Genomic DNA, 25,965 nt, shown 5'->3' with positions numbered 1-25,965 from the left:
TAAGTAAGCCCGAGCACCATTTTTTTATTCATTCACAGTCTCCATGCTTTGGAAAACATGGTCAGAGGGGATGGTTTTTATGTGTAATTTTTTAATGTGTGTATATGGGTGTGTTTGAGGTAAAATTTACATACAGTGAAATGCACAGACAGGTCTCAAGTGATCAGCCCACCTCGGCCTCCCAAAGTGCAGGGATTACAGGCTACACTGTTGCCCAGGTTGGAGTACAGTGGCATAACCACAGTTCACTGCAGGCTCGACCTTTTGGGCTCAAGTGATCCTCCCACCTCAGCCTCCTAAGTAGCTAGGACTCCAGCGGCACACCACTACATGTGACTAACTTTTTAATTTTTTTTTTTGACACTCTGTCACCTAGCCTGGACTGCAATGGCGTGATCTCAGCTCACTGCAACCTCTGCCTCCCAGGTTCAAGCGATTCTCCTGTCCAGCCTTCTGAATAGCTGGAATTACAGGCGCACGCCACCATGCCTGGCTAATTTTTGTATTTATTTTTTCAGTAGAAACAGGGTTTCACCATGTTGGTCAGGCTGGTCTCGAACTCCTAACCTCATGATCTTCCCGCCTTTGCCTCCCAAAGTGCTGGGATTACAGGCGTGAGCCACTGCACCCAGCCTAATTATTTAATTTTTTGTACAGACGGGACTCACTTTGTTACTCAGGCTGATCTTGATCTCCTGGGCTCAAGCAATCCTCCCTCCTCGGCCTCCCAAAGTGCTGGTATTACAGCCGTGAGCCACCATGCCTAGCAATTTGATTGGTTTTGACAAATGTCTATACGTGTGTAACCAAGACACATTTAGGATACAGAACATTACTCCTGAAACTGCCTTCATAGCCTTTTCCATTTGATTTCTACCCCTTTAGGCAGCCAGTGCTCTGCTTTCTATCAGTACAGCTTAGTTTTGCCTGATTTGGACTTCGTGTAAGTAGAAGTATACAGTAGTACACTTTTGTGTCTGGCTTCTTTCTTTCTTTTTTTTTTTTTTTGAGACGGAGCCTCAGCTCACTGCAAGCTCCGCCTCCCAGGTTTACACCATTCTCCTGCCTCAGCCTCCCGAGTAGCTGGGACTACAGGTGCCTGCCACCACGCCCGGCTAGTTTTTTTGTATTTTTTTAGTAGAGACGGGATTTCACCATGTTAGCCAGGATGGTCTCGATCTCCTGACCTCGTGATCCGCCCATCTCGGCCTCCCAAAGTGCTGGGATTACAGGCTTGAGCCACCACACCTGGCCTCTTTCTTTTCTTTCTTTTTTTGCCTCCCCCCCTCCCTCCCTCCCTCCCTCCCTTCCTTCCTTCCTTCCTCCCTCCTTCCCTCCCTCCCTCCCTCCTTCCTTCCTTCTTTCCTCTCTCTCTCTCTTTCTCTCTTTCTTTCTTTTCTTTTGTTTCATTGGAGTCTTACTCTGTCGCCCAGGCTGCTGGAGCGCAGTGGTACCATCTCAGCTCACTGCAACCTCCACCTCCCGGATTCTAGTGATTCTCCTGCCTCAGCCTCCTGAGTAGCTGGGATTACAGGTGCCCACCACTTCACCTGGCTAATTTTTGTATTTTTAGTAGAGACAGGGTTTCACCATGTTGGCCAGGCTGGTCTTGAACTCCTGACCTCAGGTGATCCACCCACCTCGACCTCCCGTAGTGCTGGTATTACAGGCATGAGCCACTGATCCCAACAGTGTCTGCCTTCTTTCTGAATATAATGTTTTTTAGATTCATCCATGTTATGTGAATCAGTAGTTCTCTCATTTTTATTGCTGAATAGTATTACATTGCATGAATATACCACAATTTGTTTATCTATTCATTCGTTGATGGACAATTGGATGAATTTCAGTTTGGGAAAATATTAATAAAGCTGCTATGAATGTTCATGCACAAATCTTTTTTTTTTTTTTTTTTTTTTTTTGAGACAGAGTATCACTCTGTTGCCGAGGTTGGAGTGCAGTGGCATGCTGTCAGCCCACTGCAACCTCCACCTCCCCGTTCAAGCGATCCTCCTGCCTCAGCCTCCAGAGTAACTGGGACTACAGGCATGCATCACCACGCCCGGCTAATTTTTGGGTATTTTGTGGTAGAGACAGGGTTTCACCATGTCGGCCAGGCCGGTCTAGAACTCCTGACCTCAGGTAATCCACCTGCCTACACTTCCCACAATGATGGGATTTCAGGCATGAGCCACCGTGCCTGGCCACAAATCTTTTTGTGGGTGTTTCATTTATCTTGAGTAAACATCTAAGAGTCAAATTGCTGGGTCATAAAATGACCATTATGGGGAAACATTGGTAAGAGGATCAAGGAAAAGAGGCCCTGTATGGAACAGAGTAAGTAGGAAAACATAACAGTGTCTCCTGTATCTTTAGCATTCTTCAGAGACAGAAGAGAGACTAGAGGGAGCGGGCAGGAGGTAGATAAAGATAGAGTCACAGGTTTGTAGAGGAGGAATTCTTCAAAAAGCTTTAGCCCTTCTGGCATGCAAATTCATGTTATAACAAGTTATAAGCTAATTTTATTTGTATAATTTCTTTGTTTACAAGTGCTACGGTGTAGGCAGAACACATATTCCCGTATTGTTTTTATTTTTTATTTTATTTATTTATTTATTTATTTTTGAGATGGAGTTTTGCTCTTGTTGCCCAGGCTGGAGTGCAGTGGCGCAATCTCGACTCACTGCAACCTCTGCCTTCTGGTTTCAAGCGATTTTCCTGCCTCAGTCTTCCAAGCAGCTGGGATTTTTTTTTTTTTTTTTTTTTAAGATGGAGTCTCCCTCTGTCACCCAGACTGGAGTGCAGTGGCACGATCTCAACTCTCTGCAGCCTCCGCCTCCTGGGTTCAAGAGAGTCTCCTGCCTCAGCCTCCTGAGTGGCTGGGACGACAGGCCTGTGCCACCATGCCTGGCTAATTTTTGTATTTTTAGTAGAGACAGGGTTTCACCATATTGGTCAGCTGGTCTTGAACTCCTGACCTCGTGATCCGCCTGCCTTGGCCTCCCAGAGTGCTGGGATTACAGTTGTGAGCCACTGTGCCCAGGCCCCAGTATTGCTTTTATAAATGAGAAAACTAGATCAGGCTCAATGGCTCACGCCTGTAATCCCAGCACCTTGGGAGGCTGAGGCAGGTGGATCACCTGAGGTCAAGAGGTTGAGACCAGCCTTGCCAACATGGTGAAACCCCGTTTCTACTAAAAATACAAAATTAGCCAGGTGTGGTGGAGTGTGCCTGTAATCCCAGCTGCTTTGGAGGCTGAGGCAGGAGAATCACTTGAACCTGGGAGGTGGAGGTTGCAGTGAGCCGAGATCCCACTATTGTACTCCAGCCTGGGGAGAAGGCAAAACTCTCTCTCAACAAAAAATAAAATAAATAAAAATTTAAAAATCAAATAAATGAGAAACCCAAAGCTCAGAGAAGTCAGAATGACTTGCCCAAGGTCCCACAGCTGGTTACTGTCTGGGTGAGGACCCAAACCCCAGACTCCACACAGGAAGTTTCTTGCCCTGAGTCCTAGTTCAAACACCCATTAGAGTTTTGGACAAATTCTTAACCTCTCTGGAGCTCTGTTTTCTTAACTGTACAGTGTATATAATAATGGTTCCTCCCTCAGATACTGAGAGGCATAACTGAGATAACAGTTGAATTATATGCTTGGCACATAGTAGGAGTATGATAAATATTAGTTGAGTCTGAATCTAAAGTAGATGACTGGTTTTGGCTGAAAAAAATATTAGTTAGTGGTTGGGCGTGGTGGCTCAAAGAGCTATAATCCCAGCTCTTTGGGAGGTGGAGGTCGGGGGTTCACGAAGTCAGGAGTCCAAGACCAGCCTGGCCAATATGGTGAAACTCTGTCTCTGCTAAAAATACAAAAATTAGCTAGGCGTCGTGGCAGGCGCCTGTAATTCCACCTTCTTGGGAGGCTGAGGCAGGAAAATTGCTTGAACCTGGGAAGCAGAGGTTGCAGTGAGCCAAGATCACACTATTGCACTCCAGCCTGGGCAACAGAAGTGAAACTCCGTCTCAAAAAAAAAAAAAGAAAAGAAAAAAGTACAAAAATTAGCCAGGCATGGTGGCGTGTGCCTATATTCCCACTCAGGAGGCTGAGGCAGGAGAATCGCTTAAACCCAGGAGGTAGAGGTTTCAGTGAGTTGAGATTGCACCACTGCTCTCCGCCTGGGCAACAGAGCTAGACTCTGTCTCAAAAAAAAAAAAAAAAAAAAGATAATGTTTGAAAGGCATTTGTGAACTATAAAATGCTATACGTGCACTTATTGTCACTCTTGTTGTTGAACCTGTGGCTATGTTCCTGCCTCCTATTTCTTTTGTTGTTGTTGTTTTGTTTTTTGTTTTTGAGACAGAGTTTTGCTCTTGTTGCTCAGGCTGGAGTACAATGTCACAATCTCGGCTCTCCACAATCTGTGCCTCCTGGGTTCAAGCTATTCTCCTGCCTTGGCCTCCGAGTAGCTGGGACTACAGACATGTACCACCACACCCGGCTAATTTTGTATTTTTAGTAGAGATGGGGTTTCTCCATGTTGGTCAGTCTGGTCTCGAACTCCTCACCTCAGGTGATCCGCCCTCCTCGGTCTCCCAAAGTGCTGGGATTATAGGCGTGAGCCACCCCTCCCGGCCCCTGCCGGCCCCTGCCTCCTATTTCTGATCCATTCCTGTCACTGACTCAATGCTAAGGAAACTATACCCATCCAACTTTTTTTAGAAGGAACTTTGTGCCCAGGGAATTTATTTTATTTTATTTTATTTATTTTTAGACAGAGTCTCACTCTGTTGCCCAGGCTGGAAGTGCAGTGGCGCGATCTTGGCTCACTGCAACCTCCGCCTCCCAGGTTCAAGTGATTCTTCTGCCTCAGCCTCCTGAGTAGCTGGGATTACAGGCAAGCGCCACCAAGCCCAGCTAATTTTGTTTTTTTGGTAGACACAGGGTTTCACTGTGTTAGCCAGGCTGGTCTCAAACCCCTGACCTCAGGTGATCCGCCCGCCTCCTCCTCCCGAAGTGCTAGGATTACAGGCATGAGCCACCGAGCATGGCCCAATTTATTTTATTTATTAAGAGGTTACGGGTGTGGTAGCTCACACCTATAATCCCAGTATTTTGGGAGGCCGAGGTGGGTGGATCACCTGAGGTCAGGAGTTCAAGACCAGCCTGACCAACATAGAGAAACCCCGTCTCTACTAAAAATACAAAATTAGCCTGGTGTGGTGGTGCATGCCTGCAATCCCAGCTACTCAGGAGGCTGAGGCAGGAGAATCGCTTAAAACCGGGAGGCAGAGGTTGCAGTGAGCTGAGATCACGCCACTGCATTCCAGCCTGGGCGACAAGAGCGAAACTCCGTCTCAAAAAAAAAAGAGGTCACTCTAAGGGAATGAGATTTTTGCATCAGAATGTGCAGCTGAAGAGCAAAGCTGCAGCCTGCAACATTTGCTCAGTCTTCCTGAGAGGCATGATGATGAGCCATGCTTTCTTCTGCAGACTGATGACAACAGTGGAGACTTGGACCCAGGAGTCTTGCTGACAGCTCAAACTATCACATCTGAGACCACAAGCAGCACCACCACAACTCAAATTACCAAGGTAACAGACCAGCTAGAACCTCCTTATGGAACCCAAGGGCAGGCTGAGCTTGCTGCCACCTCTCTGCAAGAAGGACCCTAGTCCATAAGCAAATATTTTCAGCTCCATCCCTAGTAAGCCACATTATTCAAAGAGTCCCGGATGGAAAGGCCCTGCTGCCTTCCCCAGCAGTAAATCTAGGGAGATACCCTGAGAGTATCCCTGCCTACTTAGTAGTCTCCTAAAGGTAGGTGTGGTTGTTCTCTTTACACATCTGTCTGTCTCTCTGGTCAGTGGGTCCCCTGTCTGGCTGTGGAAGTAAGTTTAAAAAGTCAGCCTGGCCAGGCACGGTGGCCCACACCTGTAATCCCAGCACTTTGGGAGGCCGAGGCAGGTAGATCACCTGAGATCAGGAGTACAAGACTAGTCTGACCAACGTGGTGAAACCCCGTCTCTAAAAATACAAAAATTAGCCGGGTGTGGTGGTGTACGCCTGTAGTCCCAGCTATTCAGGAGGCTGAGGCAGGAGAATTGCTTGAACCTGGGAAGCAGAGGTTACAGTGAGCAGAGATCGCACCACTGCACTCCAGCCTGGGCGACAGAGAAAGACTCCATCTCAAAAAAAGTTAGCTCAAGGGGCCAGGCGTGGTGTAATCACACCTGTAATCCAGTACTTTGGGAGACCGAGACGGGTGGATTCCTTTAGCCAAATGGTTTGAGACTAGCCTGGGCAACATAGTGAAACCTCATCTGTACAAAAAAATACAAAAAAAAAAAAAATTCACTGGGCATAGTGGCGCATGCCTGTGGTCCCAGCTACTTAGGAGGCTGAGGTGGGAGGATCACTTGAGCCCAGGACATCAAGGCTGCAGTGAGCCGTGATCATGCCACTGCACTTCAGCCTGAGTGACAGAGCAAGACCCTGTCTCTATAAAAATAAAAAAAAGTCAGCTTAAGGGAAATTGTTTTTGGTATTTTTATACAACCATATTTTCCAAGCCCAAAATCAGAAGTCTGGGTCTGAGGAAGAATTTTTACAGCATTCCAGGGACAAGGCCAGGAGAATTTGTTTGGATGCTGAAATATTGGAATTATTAGAATATAGTTTGTAGGAAGCAAGAGAGAGAAAATATCTAAAATTGGAACTACCCCCAGAAAATCAGCGGCAATCTATGTTTGCTGTAGCACTAGAGGAAAATACTTTTTTTAATAGGTAAAAATAAGCTTCTTGACCAAGCTCTGTCATCAATACACAGATGACTGGAAACTAGTTAACTTAATGTGTCTAGACCTTGGTTTTCCTCATCTACCAGAAAGAGAAATCTACCCACCCTTAGGAGATTATGTGAAGACCTTTGACATCAATAATATGAAAATGCTTTAAAATAAAAGAGCCCAATTTCAAACTGTGTGACATGTTTGTTAGCCTTCAGACTTTTTTCCTTTTGAAAATGATCACAGTGGCTCACACCTGTAATCCTTACACTTTGGGAGGCCGAGGTGGGCGGATCAGCTGAGGTCAGGAGTTCAATACCAGCCTGGCCAACACAGCAAAACCCCATCTCTACTAAAAAAATAAAAATTAGCCAAGCACGGTGGCGCACGCCTATAGTCCTAGCTACTTGGGAGGCTTAGGCAGGAAAACCATTTGAACCCAAGAGGCAGAGGTTGCAGTGAGCCAAGATCATGCCACTGCACTCCAGCCTTGGTGACAGAGCAAGACTCTGTCTCAAAAAAAAAAAAAAGATAAAGAAAATGGTCAATTAAAATGTATAGGAGGCTGGGCGTGGTGGCTCACGCCTGTAATCGCAGTACTTTGGGAGGCCGAGGCAGGTGGATCGGGAGGTCAGGAGTTCGAGACCAGCCTGGCCAACGTGGTGAAACCCCCCTCTACTAAAAATACAAAAAAGTAGCTGGGTATGGTGGCATGCGCCTGTGATCCCAGCTACTCAAGAGCCTGAGGCAGGAGAATCGCTAGAATCCAGGAGGCAGAGGTTGCGGTCAGCAGAGATCACGCCACTGCGCTCCAGCCTGGGCAACAGAGCAAGACTCTGTCTAAAAAAAAAAAAAAAGATAGAGGATCAGTATCTGGACTCTCAAACAGAAATGTGTAAGAGAAGAGCACAGCCGAGATCCAGCCACTGCACTCCAGCCTGGGCGACAGAGCGAGACTCCATCTCAAAAAAAAAAAAAAAAAAAAGAGAAGAGCACAGAAAGTCCTATTTTGTTTACTTGCTAAATCTCTGTGGTATTCAGGAGGAAGAAAAAGGAGAAAGTAAATACAGAATTGTGACTTTCTGTTTAGCTTAATAAAGATTTTAGTAATCCAGCCGGGCACGGTGGCTCACACCTGTAATCCCAGCACTTTGGGAGGCTGAGGTGGGCGGATCACAAGGTCAGGAGTTCGAGACCATCCTGGCCAACATAGTGAAACCCCGTCTCTACTAAACATACAAAAAAATTAGCTGGGCGAGGTGGCGGGCGCCTGTAGTCCCAGCTACTCGGGAGGCTGAGGCAGGAGAATGGCGGGAACCTGGTAGGCAGAGCTTTCAGTGAGTGGAGATCATGTCACTGTACTCCAGCCTGGGGACAAAGCAAGACTCCGTCTCAAAAAAAAAAAAAAAAAGAAAAAAGATTTTAATAATCCAAGGGAGTAGAAGTGTGCTCTACAAGGGAGTAGAAGTAGCAGGTCCGGTTGAGATTTTGGACAAGTAGGTTAGAAAGCTGTCCTTTGCAGTACCCAGCAGTAGATTAAAATTTAGAGTGGAGCTTTCGGAATAATCTTTGCTGTTTTTGTTTGTTTGTTTGTTTGTTTGTTAAAAGAGATGAGGTCTCATTTTGTTGCCCAGACTTGTCTCAAACTCCTGGCCTCAAGCATTCCTCCTATCTCAGCCTTCCAAAGTTTTGAGATTACAAGTGTGAACCACTAAACCTGGCCTCTTTTTTTTTTTTTATTATTCTTGTTATATCGCTGATCTCATATGACATCCTCTCTTTGGTTCCAGACTGTAAAAGGTGGGATTTCAGAGACACGTATTGAAAAGAGAATTGTGATCACAGGAGACGCTGATATTGACCATGATCAGGTGAGAATGTTGAGGAGCTCTGGGCCTGGGAGGGGTCCCTGGGCAGGAAGACTGACGAATACAGGAGTTTGTTTGCCATCTTCATCTGCAAAAAGCCTCTTTGGCCACTGTAGCTCTTAATTGAGAAGAAAGACAAAGAGAATCAAAGTAAGAGGCCTGTGGGATGGAGGCCACAGATTGAAGAGCCAGGAAATGTAATGGAAAGAACATGAGCTTTGGATTCCAAGACTTGATTCAATTGCTAGTTCTTACTATATTCTAGCTGTTAACTCTCTGGGCCTCCATTCCACATCTGTAAGATGAAGATGATAGTATCTCCCTCTCAGGGTTGTTGTGAGAATCGGGTGAAATACTGGATGAACAGCTGGTGGCACGTGGTGAGCTCAGTTAAATGGAGCTATTGTTATTCCGAAGGTACAGGTACCTGAACCCATGCTAGACAACATCAAAACAAAGGGAAGCATGCCCCTACCCTTAGAGAGTGGAACAGCTGAGAAGACACGAGCGGGAGTATAGTATAGTGGATAAGACACCAGCAGACTCGAAACTTGTTTTCTGCCCTACATCTTTAACTTGCTGTGTGACCTTGGGCAAATCACTTTACCGCTGATTTTTTTGTCCTCTCCTAAAAGAGAGTGGGTTGATCTAGATAATTTCTGGGCCTGAGTGCTACAATTCTATATTTTTGTGTTAATTGGGTACTAATTGTGTGCTGCAAGCAATTAGCAAATAATAAGGTCAGGATTAATGTTCCCAATTCTCTGCTGGGTGATGTTAGAACAGTAAAGCTGCAGAGAAGAGGGGGCGGAAGACACTGCATGCAAATACTTCTGGAATCACTGACAGGGTTGCTGGAGCAATAATTCTGTGGCCTTTTTATGCTGATATGCTGAGTGCCTTTAAAAAAAGAAAAACTGAGCTACAGTGCTGGCAGTTCCCTTGGAGGCAGGGTTGAGAGTTACAGCTGAGAATAGCGGGCACAGGGTCCCAGAAATGAGGCCACAAAGCCTAAATATCTTGCAGCCTGTTGGCCCAGCTCAGTGGGTCCTGCTGCTTGAGAAGCCTGCACCCACCCACTCAGTCTGGTGTGATCTGAGCCCCTGCTATGTGCTCAGTCTGCACTAGACGGCAAAAGCATGGGGTTAAAGGTGTTTGAGGTTTGGAGTGAGACAGACCTGGGTTGAATCCTGACTCTGCGACCTAACTGGTTATATGCCCCTGAGCAACTTATCTTACTAATCTGAGCTCTAGTTTCACCATCTGTAAAATAAGGATGATTACAGGTTTCTTCCAGGGTCTAAGGGCCAAGCACACTCGATAGCTCAGAGAGATGCTCCAGTGTCCCTCCATTCTTCTAGTTACTGAGAGTGCATGGAAGGGGTAAGCTGTGGTGCACTCTGGCTGGGGAGGGAGGCACTTTAAGAACTGTTAAGGAGAAGCAGTGTGGAGCAGCAGACTGTCATAGACAGGTGGGCGGAGGCAGAATCACCAAAGAGAAGACTTGAACTGGGCTTGAGTGAGAGCAGATGGGTTGGGCAAACAGGATCAGGGAGAATGGGCAGGGGCCCGTAGAGGTGGTAGTTCTAAGAATGCCGTTCATAGAGCCAGGAGACCAAAAGAGGGTTTTCGTTCTTCCCTTGCCCCTTCTAAAGATGATTCTTAAGAGCCAGGTGAGTAGTCAGCTGGTCATTTCTAGCTGAGTCCTTTTCCATAAGGGAGCCTACAAATTCAGAGACTGCAGCCCAAAGAGGATGGTGTTTTTGCTCTTTTGACTTTCCCTCTGCTCTCTTTAGCTTTTCTAAAGTAATCAAAGCTCCTCCAGATCCTCAAACTAAACCCTCAGAAACTAAACAACAGTGTGGTAAAGAGGAAAGTCTGATCGACTTGAGTTAAAATCCCTATTGCACAGCTGGGCGTGGTGACTCACGCCTATAATCCCAGCACTTTGATAGGCCAAGCAGGGTGGATCACCTGAGGTCGGGAGTTTGAGACCAGCCTGGCCAATGCGGCAAAACACCGTCTCTACTAAAAATATAAAAATTAGCCAGGTGTGGTCGCGGGCACCTGTAACCCCAGCTACTTGGGAGGCTGAGGCATGAGAATCGCTTGAACCCAGGGGTTTCAGTGAGTCAAGATCATGCCACTACACTCCAGCCTGGGCAGTGAGAATCCATCTCAAAAAGAAAAAAAAAAGGCCGGGCGCGGTGGCTCAAGCCTGTAATCCCAGCACTTTGGGAGGCCGAGACGGGCGGATCACGAGGTCAGGAGATCGAGACCATCCTGGCTAACACGGTGAAACCCCGTCTTTACTAAAAAAAATACAAAAAACTAGCCGGGCGAGGTGGCGGGCGCCTGTAGTCCCAGCTACTTGGGAGGCTGAGGCAGGAGAATGGCGTGAACCCAGGAGGCAGAGCTTGCAGTGAGCTGAGATCCGGCCACTGCACTCCAGCCTGGGCGACAGAGCGAGACTCCGTCTCAAAAAAAAGAAAAAAAAAATCCCTGTTTCACTACCTACTAGCTATGAAACAATAAGCACTTTACTGAAATTCGATTTCCTCACCTTTAAAATGCAAATAATGACATTACCTTAATTCATTAAGTTGTAAAGTTCAAGTAAATAATAAGTAATGATAATATTTATCTTAATAAATAACAATATAGTTATTAATAAATAATAGAGTTTAAGTAATAAGTAATGTGGTTAGGCTAGTACATGGCATATAACAGTCCCTTCTCCTCTTCCTTCCTTTCTTCTGTTTTGGCCAAGGACATCTTCCTTTTCCTTGCACACTTCTTTGCTTTCCTCTCCTGTCCTGAACTTGCCAATTACCCCATGTTGAACATAGATTTTGTTTTGTCCTCTAGATTCACATCTTGAGTAAATCCTCTCTGACCCCCCTAGGTATAACAGATAGATAATAGATAGGTATAATAGATAATATAGGCCGGGCGCGGTGGCTCACACCTGTCATCCCAGCACTTTGGGAGGCCAAGCCAGGTGGATCATTTGAGGTCAGGGGTTCGAGACCAGCCTGGCCAACATGGTGAAACTCCATCTCTACTAAAAATACAAAAATTAGCTGGGCACGGTGGTACATGCCTATAATCCCAGATACTTGGGAGGCTGAGGCAGGAGAATTGCTTGAACCTGGGAGGTGGAGGTTGCAGTGAGCTGAGATCACACCACTGCACTCCAGCCTGGGTGACAGAGCGAGACTCCATCTCAAAAAAAAAAAAAAGATTATATGACAGATACAGCTATGACCCCTGAAGCCCCTCTCTAGCTCCTGGAAGTCAGCGCTAACCTTCCCTGTCCCTGTGTTAATAGTCCAGAAGCCTCCCTATGCAGGATAGGGTGGGTAAGGTAATTATCAGCTTGGCTTAGCCCAAAGCTGCCCTGGTACTGCAGACGGGAGTACTGGATTTGTCAGAACATCAGAGAAATGATGACCCCTGCCTTCCTTTGCTGTCAGGCTATTTTCTGCCTCATGGCCCTTGTTTCTGTCTTTTGTAGGTTCTTGTACAAGCCATCAAGGAGGCAAAGGAGCAGCACCCAGACATGTCAGTGACCAAGGTGGTCGTCCACCAGGAGACCGAAATTGCTGATGAATGAGCTCAGGTACTGGGCGTTCCTGCTGGGACTGAGGGGGCCCACTGTCCCAGCCTGAGAGGGCTCTGGATGGGACCCTCGGACACACTGGGAGCCCATCCCCCCAAAGAGGTGTCCACCCTGGGACTTGATAAAGGCAAAGGAGAGGCTGATGAGGAAGATATAGGAAATTATTAAGTATTTAGCTCCAACTAAAGCAGCCTGTAACAGTGCCAGCAGTATTGGGTAAGAGGAGGGACCCAAACTTGGGTATAAGCCCCCAGTCACCTCCTGTCCTGAGTCTTCATGCATCCTGCTGGAAATCCACTTCACCTTCCCCCTCTCTTCTCTCTACTGCTCTGCTCGCTGCTGTCTCAAGTCTCTTTTTTTTTTTTTTTTGAGTCGGAGTCTCAACCTGTCGCCCAGGCTTGAGTGCAATGGCATGATCTCAGCTCACTGCAACCTCTGCCTCCCGAGTTCAAACAATTCTTCTGCCTTAGCCTCCCAAGAAGCTGGGGCTACAGGCATGTGCCACCACGCCCAGCTAATTTTTGTATTTTTAGTAGAGACGGGGTTTCACCTTGTTGGCCAGGTTTATCTCGACTTCCTGACCTCAGGTGATCCACCCGCCTCGACCTCTCAAAGTGCTGGGATTACAGGGGTGAGCCATCGCGACCAGCCAGTCACAGGTGTCTTTGAGCGAGAACCTGGGAGAGCCAGAGGAAAACAAAACCAAGAAGAGCAGGACCAGGCTGTCTGGAGATGGGTGGGCGTGCAGAGCAGGGAGGGAATGGCTGAAGCTCTGAGACCAGAGTAAAGAGCTGGGAGCAGGGAAGCTGCTTTTTGGGAACCAGGGATCTAGATAAATTCATGCCTAAAAGTAATTTACAAATGACTTGAAGAAGCCACCAGTATAACTAGGTGGGGCCGGGCCCTGTAAAGCTGCTCACATCCCCGTTGTCACTGATGGCCACGGGAACTTGGCAATGGGACTGGGAAGCTTTTTCCTTTGCAGGATTTAAATTTTGCTTCTTTGTTTCCTCTAGGAACTAACCTACCCCAACTCTCTGCCCTTCTCCCGTCCAAGAGAAACCAGCAAAATGATAAAGAAGCTAACCTGCCATAGTCAGACTTCAGACTTTAAAGATTATTCTAAATCACCAGAAAATTAATTTCATTTTCTATTGGGAGTTTATACCAAGAGATTCTTCTAGATCTCACTGATCCTTTTGAAGAGCTTTTTCTATAGTAGGACATCAGAATTGTTCAACTTTTCACTCTATGGACTGTTTTAAGAGTTTTTGGGTTTTTTTTAATTAGGTGGTTTGTAACCCCTTCAGCCTAGCCTCTGCCCATTTATTTCCAACCCCAACAGACACGACAGGGTCCACGGAATTCTTCGGGAAATCCTCCAAGGACTCTTGTCAGCTGTGTTGGAGGCCAAAGCCAGCTTAGTGGGACTTCCGCGTTTCTCCCTAGTCTTACCCCTTTGGATGACAGCAGAAACTTCATGAACCAGCCCTTTCTCAAAGCCAGTGATGTGAGTGTATCAGAACGCCAGTCGGCACCAGCCCTGGTCCACAGACCTCGGAACGAGGCCCCCGTTCCTTTGTTGCGGGTGGTTTTGGTAAGGCAGAGCCCTCTGCTGAGAATGTAGTATTGTTTTCTCCTCTCCCTCCTGCTTTCTTTTTGGAGCTTCTTTGGGTCGAAGACATAAGTTGCTTCAGATATCTGATACTGTGAATGTTTGAACATATCCGTGGCCTTCACCTCTCCAGCTACCCTTTTACCTCATCAGAAGCAGTGGCTCAGCTAAGTGCTCCCCCAGCTCCCATCTCAGGAGACCAAATCTCACAGAAAAATAGGCACTTTGGGCCAAAAGCTCTAATGGAACATTTTTAGTGGTGATTTGGGGAAGGAAAGTTAATGAGGTTTTTAAAATAAGGTTTTCTAGTTTTGAGAGTGTACACTTCACACAGGGGAATGGGGTTACTTCTGTCAGATCCTGGGCCTTTCTTTCATCCCAAATGACAAGGAATGTGGCTCAGAGAAGAGGTTGTGGGTTTTCCTTTTTTGACCTTTCTTCTCTCAACAGGAACCTGCCTGAGGACACCCTTCTAGAGCAAGGAATTGGCTTTTAGGAGCCATCCTCCCCACAAGACACCACATGGCAAAGGGTACAAGCCCCAGCCCTGCTCGTTCCCACTCACCAGCTGAGGTCTGTCAGGTTTTGAAGGCTTGATTTTGTGGTGGGTTTGGGGCTTAGTTTTTCTTTTTTTGGTAAAGATAATACCCTAATTCCTGGTAAGGATTTGGGGCATAGTTGTTTTTCGTTTTTTTTTTTTTTTTTTTTTTTTGAGATGGAGTTTTGCTCTTGTTGCCCAGGCTGGAGTGCAGTGGCATGATCTCAGCTCACTGCAACCTCCACCTCCCAGGTTCAAGTAATTCTCCTGCTTCAGCCTCCCAAGTAGCTGGGATGATAGGTGCGCACCACCATGCCCGGCTAATTTTTTTATTTTTAGTAGAAACGGGGTTTCACCATGTTAGCCAGGCTGGTCTCAAACTCTGGACCTCAGGTGATCCACCCACCTCAGCCTCCCAAAGTGCTGGGATTATAGGTATGAACTACTGCGCCCGGCCGATTTGGGGCATTTTTATTCAACAGAACTTTTCTAACCTTTCAGCTGCTTCCCACAAATATATTGGCCTGGAGGCTTCTTAGAATCCCAGTTCCAGGCTAGAAGTGAACTTCCTAAAATTGACAGTGGGTATTGGGCAGCAGTCACTGGGACTCAAGGGCAGTGAGCAAGATAAATGTCTAAAGCTGATTCTCCCAACATCGTCCAAAGTCTCCACTGCCTGGGTTTTGTTTTGGCTGGTTTGAACTCATTTTGGGTGTATGCATTTTTCTTTTGGTACCCATGTGAGACATGAACAACAGGAGGGAGGGAAAGAGCCCAGGTAGGATGTGGGACAGGCTTGGGGGAAAGAGCTTGTCCTATCTCAGGAACAAACTAACAGCCTGTGGGCAGAGGGTCTGAAAGGTGGGGCTTTGGGGTAGTGCCCAAGCCTGGCCATATTGCCAGGAGTGGTGACAAGTGAGAAATGCAGCTTCCATCAAACAAACACGTGGTGCATGGCCACTGCCTGACAGCCAGATGGCCTGTAGAAAGAGCTACCAGGGCTCCCAGACCTGTGGAACAAAAAGGATGGGGAAAAGGCAGAGGGGCACTGAGTGTCCCTTTAAAAACTAACACACTGAATATTCTGTGCGATCCAGAACAGTGTGGCAGCTTTCACAGCACAGGACCATTCATCAGGGGCCTAAACGTTTCCCTCAACTCTGTCACCAACTCACTTCTCTCGGCTTCCTTGTCTGTAAATTGGATGAGAAGAGCTCTAATGCCTTTCAGGCTCTAAGAAGCCATAGATTTGGACAAGCCCAGCAAGATGGGTGTCCTTCCAGGCCTCTTCCCCTTTCCTCCATCTCTGGCAACAGTTCTTAGGGTTTGGCAATTGTTTGGATTTTTTTTCTTTCTGCAGTTGTGTGTATGTGTTTGTGTGAAGAAAAACAGACTCTGTCCAGGTAGAAATGGTGACGAGGGGGAAGATAATTACATTTCCAGGGTCAGGAACTTGGCAACAGTTTTCCTAAAGTGACTCAGACACACCACAGTAACAACTCTTGCTGCAATTTTATTTTCATTTGAGAAATAAAGATTTCCCCCAAGCCACATGAGGACTCTGGCACCCACCCACAAAGCAAACCTGTATTTATAAGCCGAGGGCTCAGGGAGCCTAACTGCGGGACCTTTCAGGGCATCGTGACCTATACCCCTCCCCCAGGCCCATCAGTGTGTGCTGGGGGGATGCTTGGCAGCTGGGGGTGAGGAGACAACAGACCTCGGGAAACGGAGCCAGAGCTGTGGCCTAAATGATGCCCTTTGATGCTCACGGGAAATTTCTGCCCAGGATCTCAGCCCCAGGCTGGTTGTTTCCACAAATCTCTCTCAAATGTATTATTTTGGTGACAAAAATGAAGGAGCTTTGTAAATTTTTAAAAAATTATGAATCATATCAAGTAGTTGTTTACATTTCTTGAAAAAATAGGAACTCTGGCAGCAGAATCAGATTGGCAGAATCCTTAGACTACACAGGCAATAATCAAGTCTGCTGTTTTGGCCTTTTGTAGTAGGAGAAGTGGTTGTAGTGTTTAGATATGTGTTTGGTCTTGCTTCTTGTATTGCATTTTTTTTCAATAAACAACAACAAAAAGAACTGACTGTGAGGATTGATCCACTTTTAAATTTCTCTTCTACCAGCAACTTGGGAAAAATTAAATATGGGTGGGGGAGACCTAAACTCAAGCCATTTGCTAAAGTAAGTTACCCACATTGACCAAAATGCAGCTTCAACGTTGGGTAAAGGGATTTCTGAGAACTGGCCAATGCCTTTTGCCAGCTGCAGTGAGACGCTGCAGCATAGGCCACGATAAAGGAAGGAGAGAAGGGGCTTCTCAGACTTGTTTGCAGAAGGGCCCAGACCTCAGGATGAAGGCATTGGCAGTAGTGTAGCTCTAGAGGGGTATACCCCAGATAGCTGAGGGAAGAAAGGGATTGAGGTGGTAGGAGTTCAAGCCCCAGTCCCCGTCCCAGATGGCAGTGGAGAGTCTCACCCCATGGTCCATCTTCCCAGAGGCCCCACTCCATCACCAGTGCCGCCTTGGAGGGAGCCTGCCCCAGCCTGCAACATCCCACCCTACCTCCCAGTCTTAGGGGCCCTTGCCCACCACATTCTTGGGTTTGCCAAGACACCGGGTACATCTCCCAGTCACCTTGGCCTGGACCTCCAGCCCCCTTAGGGCTAAGGCCACTTACAGAGGCTGAAGAAATTCCTGAGGCGAGTCCTCCACACTCCACAGTGAAACACACCCTCTCCAGCTCACTGAGCCCTGGTGCAGCTGGCATGTCTCTGCCCACATGCAGGTCAGGATGCCCTTCACAGCTGCTGTGGTCAGAGCATCCATCCCTAACCTGGGATGTGACTGAAACATCTGTTAGACATTGGGACTCCTGATCCTCTGGTCCTATTAGCATGGTCCATGCTGCAGCCTCAGAGCAGGCTGTTTTCCCCCTTCTTCAGACCCGGGCCCCCAAGTCCCCTCCTCCTCCCAATTTGGCATAGCCCCCAAGACTGAGGCGGTCCAGCCGTGGCCAGCTTCGGTGAGCACAGTCCCGAGCTGCTGGGGCCCCAAGGAGGAGCTCCCCAAGGCCCAGATCCAGAGACTTGGAATGTTCAATGCAGGAGCCAGAGGGCTGCACGGTGATGATCACATGGCCAGTCTGCGTCCGTGGACCCCAGGGTGGGGGCAGCCCGGGGCCCTTCAGCGGGTAGCTGTTGAGCAGGGCAGGTAACCCCAAGCGAGGATTAGCAGGCTCTGAACGCAGACTCCGCACTGACGGGACGGGTGAAGTACCCCGACGCGGGGACGGGTCCCAGATTTCTGGCTCTGCGCAGCCTACGGCTCGGGGAGTCCTAGGGCCAGGGCTGGGAAGGAGGGCGCAGTCCCACCCGGGGCCGTCGGGGGGCCGGAGCGCCTGGGCCCGCAGCACCCCCTGGCGGAGCCGTCGCGTCTCCAAGTCTCGGTTCTCATACAGCAGCGTGTTGGCGCAGATGAACACGAACAGGCCGACACCCATGATCACCGGCCCGAGGAGCCGCAGTCGCTCGTGCGGGCCGTGAGCCCGGCCCCCGCCGCGACCCTCGCGTCGCAGCTCGCTCAGCTGAGGCGAGCTGGTATTGACGGCCCTGGACCCCGGGGCCCCGGCCCGGTGTGGCCAGTAGCCGGCCACTGCGATGCCCATACCCACCAGTACCACGAGCGCCCCCAGCGCCGCGAACGCCCCCGACGGCGAGCGCAGCCGCAGCCGCGCCCGCACCCGCAGAGGCTCGGGCGGGGAGCGCGGGCGCCGGCGGCGGCCCAGGCGGCGGCCCAGGCGAGAGACGCGGCCCTCGGGGCTCCTCCGCACCTCCCCGCATTCTTCGGGGCTCCCAGCTGTCATCTCGCTGTCGTCTGGGCGCTCTGCGGAGAGAAGATGGGAGGCAAGGACTGGACCGACGGGCCTCTAGCTTCAGGGCGCCAGGTTCGGGGCGCAAATCCGGGAGGGAAGCTCCGGCCGCCCAGCCCAGGCCGCTTGGAGATCCCTGGCGGCCACCCCCGGAATTTCCCGGGCGGCGAGGCGGGGAGCCGCCCCCGCTCGGGTTTTCCGCAGCGGAGCTCCGAGCCAGGGACGCGCGGCAGAAGCCGGAGTTGGCCCGGCCCGCGGGCGGAGAAGAGGGAGGAGGGCGCAGGCTGCTCCCTGGCGCATCCCGGGCTGAGAGTCTCCTGCCGCCTGTGTCCGGTTCGCAAGCCCGCGGGTCTTGGGCCTCGGGAAACGTGCGGCCCCCAGCAGCCGCGTCTCCAAGGTAAGTACTTCCCAGGCTCGACCCCACCCCCGCACGTGGCTGCACCGTAGCAAAGGGGGCGGGGGCGCTCGGGCCTCCCAGGTCCGCAGGGGTCGCTAGCCGGGCCCCACCTCCCCCCTACTGCGCTTTACATACCGCAGCGCGGGAGGAGGGGGCGTCACCAGCTCCAGCCTCTCCCTGCCCGCCCCCTCCTTCCAGACCTCCTCCGCCGGCACCGAAGCTGCAGCAGGAGCGACTTGAGCTAGACACCGGGAAGACCGCTCGGACCAAGACCAGCCAGACAGAGGAGAGGCGGCGCCGACTTTGCCCAAGATTTCCATCAAGTCCACGCATGAGAGGCTTCTCCCTCCCTCAGCGGCCGGGCTGAGGCCACGGCAGGAGGCGGGGGTGCCGGTGCCGGGCGCTGGGCCCCCCGGGACGGATGCCCTCCCGGCTCCCCCGTCGGCCCGGGCAAGGCTGTTCCCAGGTTGCGGCGTTTCCAATTCGGGCTCCTCCGGATGAATCATCCCCCTTTCCCGCCGCCTGGCCTCCTTTCCCGCCTCCTCCGCCCGAGGCCTCCGTGGCCCGTGGCCCGGCCAGAGCAGCACCGCCCCTGCGCCTCGGGATCCGGGCCGCACAGCTTAAGCTCTCCGGATTGCTGGCCGCGCCCTGCCTGCGGCCTGTGGCCTGGATCCCGGCTCCAGCAGGAGTAGCCGAGCTGCGTGCGGTGTGGCCCCCACGAAAGGGAGGGTGAGGGAGAAGACGCGGCCCCCGCCCAGGCGCCCCAGGCCGCAGGAGAGGAGGCTCAGGGCCTAGCTGTCCAGGGTCGTCCTCACTGCCCGCGTCCGCTTCCTAAAAAACCACCGCGCTGGAGCCCGTAGCCGAAACCTCAGGGAGGCAGCCTTGCTCCCCCACCCACACCCCATCTGCACCCCGAAGCTCAAAGCAGGACACCCATCCCTGCCTCCGACCGGTGCGCTCAAGGCCGGGGCCTAGCAGGGAGCCGCCACTCTCCCGCGTCCAAAGCCTGGTTTCACAGATTCCAACTACGGCCCAGGAAGGCCGGGGAGCCTGCCCGACCCCGCACTAGGCGGGGACTCTGCCAGGTCCGACGCCGGGCTCCGGGGCCCCAGCCCTAGGCCCCTCTCAGGACAGCCACGGGAGTGTCCGGGAGGAAGCGAGGCCCATCCCCTCCTTGTCTCTGAGTTTGCAGCCCTTTCCCCAACCCGCAACCGGAGGAGCGATCACCGCTTCAAGCCAAAGCTGGCGCCCCCAGCCCCGGCTCCAGCAAGGTCACCCAGAGCCCTCACGCGTCGCTGCCGCGAGGGAGACGAAAACAAGCAGAGTGGGGACATGGGGACACGCTCAGAGACCCCGCGCCGTGGAGGGAGTGGGCCGACGCTGGGGACACCAGGGAGGCGGAAACGGGGACACAGCGCACAACCCGACGGAAGCTGCTGAGGCCGAGTACCCAGGACTCCAGGGTCCCGCCACCGCCCGCGTCCACACTCCCGCCTAGGAGAACGGGAGGGCTGCGCTCCCGCCCCAGGGGCCCTGACCGAGGGAGGAACCAAACGAAAAGTTGGGAAAAGTGGAGTGCGGACCCTTGGACCCCAGCTCGGCTCACCTGGCGCCGCAGCGCCGCGCGGGTCCGGGTCCCAATCCGCGCGCCAAGGCTCCCGAGCCCCCCGCGTCTCCACTGCCCGGCCCCCGCCCCGGCCCCGGCTCCGCCCCGGCCCCGCCTCCAGCCCCGGGGACCGTCCGACCTGCGCGGTGCCCAGCCCCACTGCCGCTGAAAGGCGGCAGCTCAGGTCGGAGAATCGCAGGTAGGCGCCGTGTGCGCGCCTGGTGACTCCGGTCACCCGGGGCCCGAGTCCTGCCATCCCCACTCTCCCACCCCCAGCTTACATCGGTCGCAAAGGCCCAGAAGGGCGCCCCCTTCCTGCATGGGGAAACTGAGACCCGGGACCCAGGAGCTCCGACACCCGCACGTCCTCCCCCGCCTCCCAGAGCCCCTCATCCCAGGCTCCCGGTGAGCTTCCCGGAGGAGGCGGCCCGCGTCCCTGCTCTGCCCCGGCCCCGCAGCCCTTCCTGTCGCTGAACCTCGCGGACTTCATCTGTGCAATGGGCACCACGGCGTCAGCCTCGCAAGATGCCGAGAGGCTAGAGCCAGACGCCAAGGCCAGCCCGGGGCGACTCCGCGAGCCCCCAGCGAAAGCAGCACCCGGGGAGGGGCGGGCCTCGTAGCTTAAAGGACCGGACGGGATGCGGAGGTGCCGCCAGGTACCCCTAAGAACAGGCGCCCCTTCGCCAGTGGGGAAGCGGGTTTGTTCCCAATAACGGGGAGGGCACTGAGAGCTGCGACCCCGCCGACGAGCCCGAAGAGGGCAGCCGGTCCTTCGCGCCCTCCCGCCCCTGGAGGCAGGAATGCAGAGCCGGGGAGCCAGGGCGGCCGGCGGTCGGCCCAGTTTCCATGATGCGCGGGGAGGGCTCGGGGGAGGCGGCGGCCGATTTCCAGGCTCAGCGGTCAGGCCGGGCCCCCCGGGAGGAATTTCCGGCCTAGGATTGATTAAGGCCCGCCCCTCCCCCCGGCCGTGGAGACCCCCGGTGCGCGGCCTGGGGGAGGGGCGCTAATGAGACCCGGCTGCGCGCCGCGGGCGGGGAGGGGACCCGAGGAAGGGGTGGGCCGAGGCCACCCCCCGACGCGGGGCGGAGCCGGGTCCCGGAGCCGCACGGCCAGGCCAGACCTTGAACCCGAGCGCCCGCCCTCTGGGTCGACGGAGACTGGGTGTGCATCAGCGCCCCCGGGACCCCCTCTCCCAGCTCTTGGGAGCCAAGGCTCCTTGAGAGCCCCCTCGGGGGGTCGGTGAGGTCACGGGCGGACCAGAGGGGCCACAGTGGGGAAGACCGAGCCTCGGCTCCCGGGCTTCATCCCTGCGAGTCCGGGTGCGAGAGCGAAGCCAGGGCCTCCTTCCTGCCTCCCCAGTCCGACTGGAGTCTCCTGAGGTCTCGGTCCGCTCCACGGGGCCCCCCTCCAGCTCTTTTACCTGGGAACCCTGCCACCATCGACCCTCCCCTTCGTCCACTCCCGGCACACTGACCCCACCGCGGTCGCACCTCCACCTCCCACCCCTGGGCTCCCCTCAATCCCACCCCACGCCTGCCCCTCCCGGCCCACTGCTCTTCCTACAACAAACCCGGCTTCTGGTCCGACTCCCTGGGCCTCTCGATCATCCCCTGCCTCCAGCTCTGTGAAGGGCCCTTTGTCCACCCAAGCACGGGTCAGCCTTGGCCCCTTCCTCTCCCCCTCTCATCCCACCCACAGAGCCTTTGGGGCCCTGCTCTTTTCATCTGGGGCCAGCCACCTTCTCCCTTTCCCGTGGCCACTGTGCTGCTCCGGCGTCCAGGCTCCTCCGGGAGCCCATGGTCTCCTGCCTCCCCGTGTCCCAGTGCGCTGCACAGGCAGCAAGGGTTTCCACTCTGAATCTGAGCCTGCCACTCCCTGCTTAAAACCATCAGTGACTCCCCAAATCGAGTTTGAAATCTCTTTTTGTCTCCACAAACTGGCTCTGAGCCTCTTACACTCCCTCGGGGCTTGGTTGGTCCTTGCTTCCTGGCAGGAACACTTACCCCCTGGTCGTGCCCTTGCTGCCTTCTAGGCATCCTTCAGACCCTGGGCCTTCCCCCAGCCCTCAGACCAGGTCAGTACCCGCTGTCCTGCTCCGTTATACATCCTCACAACACCAGCAGCTTCCCTGTGCACCTGCAAACTGAAACCAGTGGGAGTGGAGTCTGTTTCCTGTCTTGTGTCCCCACTGGCCATGACTCTGAGGGGCAGGACTGGGTCTGTCTTGCTCATCCCTGGAGCCCTGTGCCCAGCACAGTGTCTGCCCACAGCTGACCATCCCCATTAGAGGAGGGCATGCAGCCTGTGTCTCCTCCAGCCCGAATCCCTTCCTGATCTCCACACCAGGTGCCCTGGCCCAGACAGCAGGAGAGAAAGGACTCATCTCTGTCTCAGACTCCCCATTTGTACAAAGGGAGAAATAATACCTACCTCGCAGTGTTGTTTTGAAGGTTAAGTAAGAGTTCACATGTGGCCAGGTGTGGTGGCTCACACTTGTAATCCCAGCACTTTGAGAGGCTGAGGAGGGAGGATCACTTGAGCCTAGGAGTTCAAGACCAGCCAGGGCAACATAGCAAGACCCTGTCTCTACAAAAAATTTAAAAATTAGCCAGGCACCATGGCACGTGCCTATAGTCCCAGCTACTCGGAAGACTGAGGCAGGAGGATCTCTTGACCCCAGAAGTTTGAGGCTACAGCGAACCATGATTGCAAAGCCTGGGTGACAGAGTGAGATCCTGTTTCAAAAATGTTGTAAAGGGGCAGAGTGTGGTAGCTCATGCCTGTAATCCCAGCACTTTGGGAGGCCGAGATGGGAGGATGACTTGAGGTCAGGAGTTAGAGACCAGCCTGGCCAAATGGTGAAACCTCATCTCTACTAAAAATACAAAAATTAGCTGGGTGTGGTGGTGGGTGCCTGTAATTCCAGCTACTCGGGAGGCTGAGGCAGGAGAATCACTTGAACCCAGGAGGTGGAGGTTGCAGTGAGCCAAGATGGCACCACTGCACTCCAGCCTGGGCGACAGAGTCGACTTTGTCTAAAAAGGAAAAACAAAAGCTTGTATAATAGGAAGATGACCAAATAAGGAAACAAATAAGTTCTTCAAAGGAGATTTATTGTCCAGGAAAGGATTCTATGGAGCCTGAAAGGATTTGGAGCCAGAAGAGGTATATAAGCTTGAACCCAGGAGGCAGAGGTTGCAGTGAGCCGAGATGGCACCACTGTACTCCAGCCTGGGTGACAGAGTGAGACTCGGTCTCAAAAATAAAAAATAAAAAAAGGGTTCACATGTTGAGTGCCTGGCACAAAGTGGGTTCCAGTAAACACCTGTCCCTCTTCTGACCATGACGTTTCAGGTACAGAGGGCAGTGTCTGGGGGTGGGTAGAAACCTTCCCTGGGGTTACTGGGGTGACAGAGGAGGGAAGGGCCCCCTTTCCCAGGTGTCCTGTTTAATTCTCTTGAGAGCTACAGGAGGTCAGTGCTGTGCCCAGTTCACGTATGTGGCTGGGAAGAAGCAAAGCAACTCGCCCACGGGCACGGCCAGGCTGATCAGTGCCCACTTCTGTTTGGAGGGACCTTCCCCAGGACTGCTCGGCTAGACCCTGTGAACGTGCAGCTGTGTGGGCAGCTAGTGGCCTCAATATTGGGGCACTGATTGCTCCCAGGAGGCCAGGAGCCTTCCTGAATCTGCCCTGGCATCTGTGTGACCTGGACTCCACTTCTGAATTTGGAGGGGCCTGGATGAGATGTCCCCTGGGGACCAGGGGGTGAACATTTCTCCCCTAACCTTCTCTGTGGGAGCAGGAAACCTGATTCAGTGACCCCAAGGCCCCTGCCAACCTGAGGCTCCATGTCCTCTCCAAAAGCCACCTCATAGAGGGAATGGCTGTTGCCTCCTGCATGTCCGCCCTCCCCGGGCCATGGCACAGTGGGGCCTGCAAATTCATTTTCTCCCATCCCCACTTTAGGAACATCCCATCTGGGCTGCCTGGGCTCCAGTCTCTGGATGGCTGGGAGGGCTCGGAGGACACAGCCTGCTGCTAAGGTGGTCTCTGACACTGTGCCTTACGGCTCCTATCCAGAGACACCACAGCCTCAACTAAGAATTTGGAGCCCAGCTTCAAAGGGGAGAGCATAGTCTGGGGCTTGGTGTCGCTGTTGCTGCTGAGTCGTCTGCTGGGTGCTGGGCAAGTCCCAGCCCTTCTCACCACCCCTGCCTCTGTCATGAGCCCTTCGTAGGTGCGACTGGCGTGCAGAGTCAGGGAGAGATGATTGGAAAGTAGAATCCAGATTCCTGGTCTCAATGCCCCATTATATAAAGGCTGAATCAATACCCAGAGAGGGGCAATGACTTGCCCAGGGTGACCCAGCTAAGGAATGGTGGAGTTGGACTTCAAGCCCCACGGTCACAAAGTCCTATTTGGGACTCAGGATCTTAGAGGGCAAAGGTCCTGAAATGTGAACCCCAAATCCATCTCCTCCCACTGCATGAAAGCTCTGACCTGGGTGAATCTGGGCTCCTTACGGATGTCTCTGGGCTCCTGCGGAAGCCTGAGCAAGAATGAGCTCCCCATCTCCATGGCTCTCTGTAGCCCAGAGAAGACACAGAGGCAGGGCCTGGGTAAAGCTGGGAAGGTCAAGGAGATGAGACCCTCCTGTGATGCCAGCCTCCTGCCTGAGTCCTTTGGCAGAGGGATAACAGTAGGAACAGCACCATCTCACTGAGCTGCCCCTGGCTACCAGGACCTTTGTACCCATCACTTAAGAGTGCGAGACAGGCCGGGCGCGGTGGCTCAAGCCTGTAATCCCAGCACTTTGGGAGGCCGAGACGGGCGGATCACGAGGTCAGGAGATCGAGACCATCCTGGCTAACACGGTGAAACCCCGTCTCTACTAAAAAATACAAAAAACTAGCCGGGCGAGGTGGCGGGCGCCTGTAGTCCCAGCTACTCGGGAGGCTGAGGCAGGAGAATGGTCTAAACCCGGGAGGCGGAGCTTGCAGTGAGCTGAGATCCGGCCACTGCACCCCAGCCTGGGTGACAGAGCAAGACTCTGTCTCAAAAAAAAAAAAAAAAAAAAAAAGAGTGGGAGACAATCCTGTGAACCTGGCGCAGCACTCACCTGTAGCACACATGTGGAAACAGCTTCACAGGTCCGGCCCTGTCTGTGGTCACACAGCTGGTCAGTGGCGGAGCCAGGGTCAGAAGTAGGTGTGGTGGGGTTTTTGTTGTTGTTGTTGTTTAGTTTGGGGGTTTTTTGAAATGGAGTCTCACTCTGTTACCCAGGCTGGAGTGCAGTGGCACGATCTCAGCTCACTGCAACCTCCACCTCCCGGGTTCAAGCGATTCTCCTGTCACAGCCTCCTGAGTAGCTAGGATTACAAGCACGTGCCACCACACCTGGCTAATTTTTTGTATTTTTAGTAAAGACGGGGTTTCACCATGTTGGCCAGCTGGTCTCAAACTCCTGACTTCAGGTGATCTGCCCGCCTCAGCCTCCCAAAGTGCTGGGATCACAGGCATGAGCCATGGCACCCGGCCTGTTTTGTTTTGCTTTGTTTTGTTTTGTTTTTTGAGACGGAGTTTCACTCTTGTTGCCCAGGTTGGAGTGCAATGGCACCATCTCAGCTCACTGCAATCTCCGCCTC

At 52.5% G+C, this 25,965-nt stretch overlaps 2 protein-coding genes across 34 annotated transcripts in view; one reads left to right on the top strand and one right to left on the bottom strand.

Annotated features, from left to right (window-relative positions):
* The window catches only part of LOC105495208 (erythrocyte membrane protein band 4.1), a 234,181-nt gene extending 217,651 nt beyond the window's left edge, over nucleotides 1-16,530 (top strand). For 30 of the 32 annotated variants that reach the window (XM_071097457.1, XM_071097384.1, XM_071097455.1 and 27 more), the window contains 4 exons: nucleotides 5,493-5,594; nucleotides 8,579-8,659; nucleotides 12,174-12,278; nucleotides 13,295-16,530. In XM_071097457.1, the coding sequence (XP_070953558.1) occupies nucleotides 5,493-5,594; nucleotides 8,579-8,659; nucleotides 12,174-12,272 (282 nt within the window). In that variant the 3' untranslated portion in view covers nucleotides 12,273-12,278; nucleotides 13,295-16,530. The remainder of the gene's footprint in view (nucleotides 1-5,492; nucleotides 5,595-8,578; nucleotides 8,660-12,173; nucleotides 12,279-13,294) is intronic. The other 2 variants (XM_071097362.1, XM_071097429.1) reach the window with 1 other exon arrangement.
* On the bottom strand, nucleotides 15,927-20,368 carry LOC105494576 (transmembrane protein 200B). 2 transcript variants are annotated; one of them, XM_011763120.3, is made up of 2 exons: nucleotides 20,320-20,368; nucleotides 15,927-18,330 (listed from the first exon to the last, which is right to left on the bottom strand). In XM_011763120.3, the coding sequence occupies exon 2, from the start codon at nucleotides 18,308-18,310 to the stop codon at nucleotides 17,387-17,389; it is 924 nt and encodes a 307-aa protein (XP_011761422.1). In that variant the 5' UTR covers nucleotides 18,311-18,330; nucleotides 20,320-20,368; the 3' UTR covers nucleotides 15,927-17,386. The 2 variants fall into 2 exon arrangements, with proteins under 2 accessions (XP_011761422.1, XP_011761421.1); XM_011763119.3 differs by lacking the exon at nucleotides 20,320-20,368 and adding an exon at nucleotides 18,849-18,986.
* Between the last annotated feature and the right edge of the window lie 5,597 nt (nucleotides 20,369-25,965).

The sequence above is a fragment of the Macaca nemestrina genome, chromosome 1, assembly GCF_043159975.1.
Source record: "Macaca nemestrina isolate mMacNem1 chromosome 1, mMacNem.hap1, whole genome shotgun sequence".
NCBI classification, from domain to species: Eukaryota; Metazoa; Chordata; class Mammalia; order Primates; family Cercopithecidae; genus Macaca; species Macaca nemestrina.
Note: the sequence above shows the minus strand (reverse complement) of the source record. Positions and strands in the feature narration are given on the sequence as shown.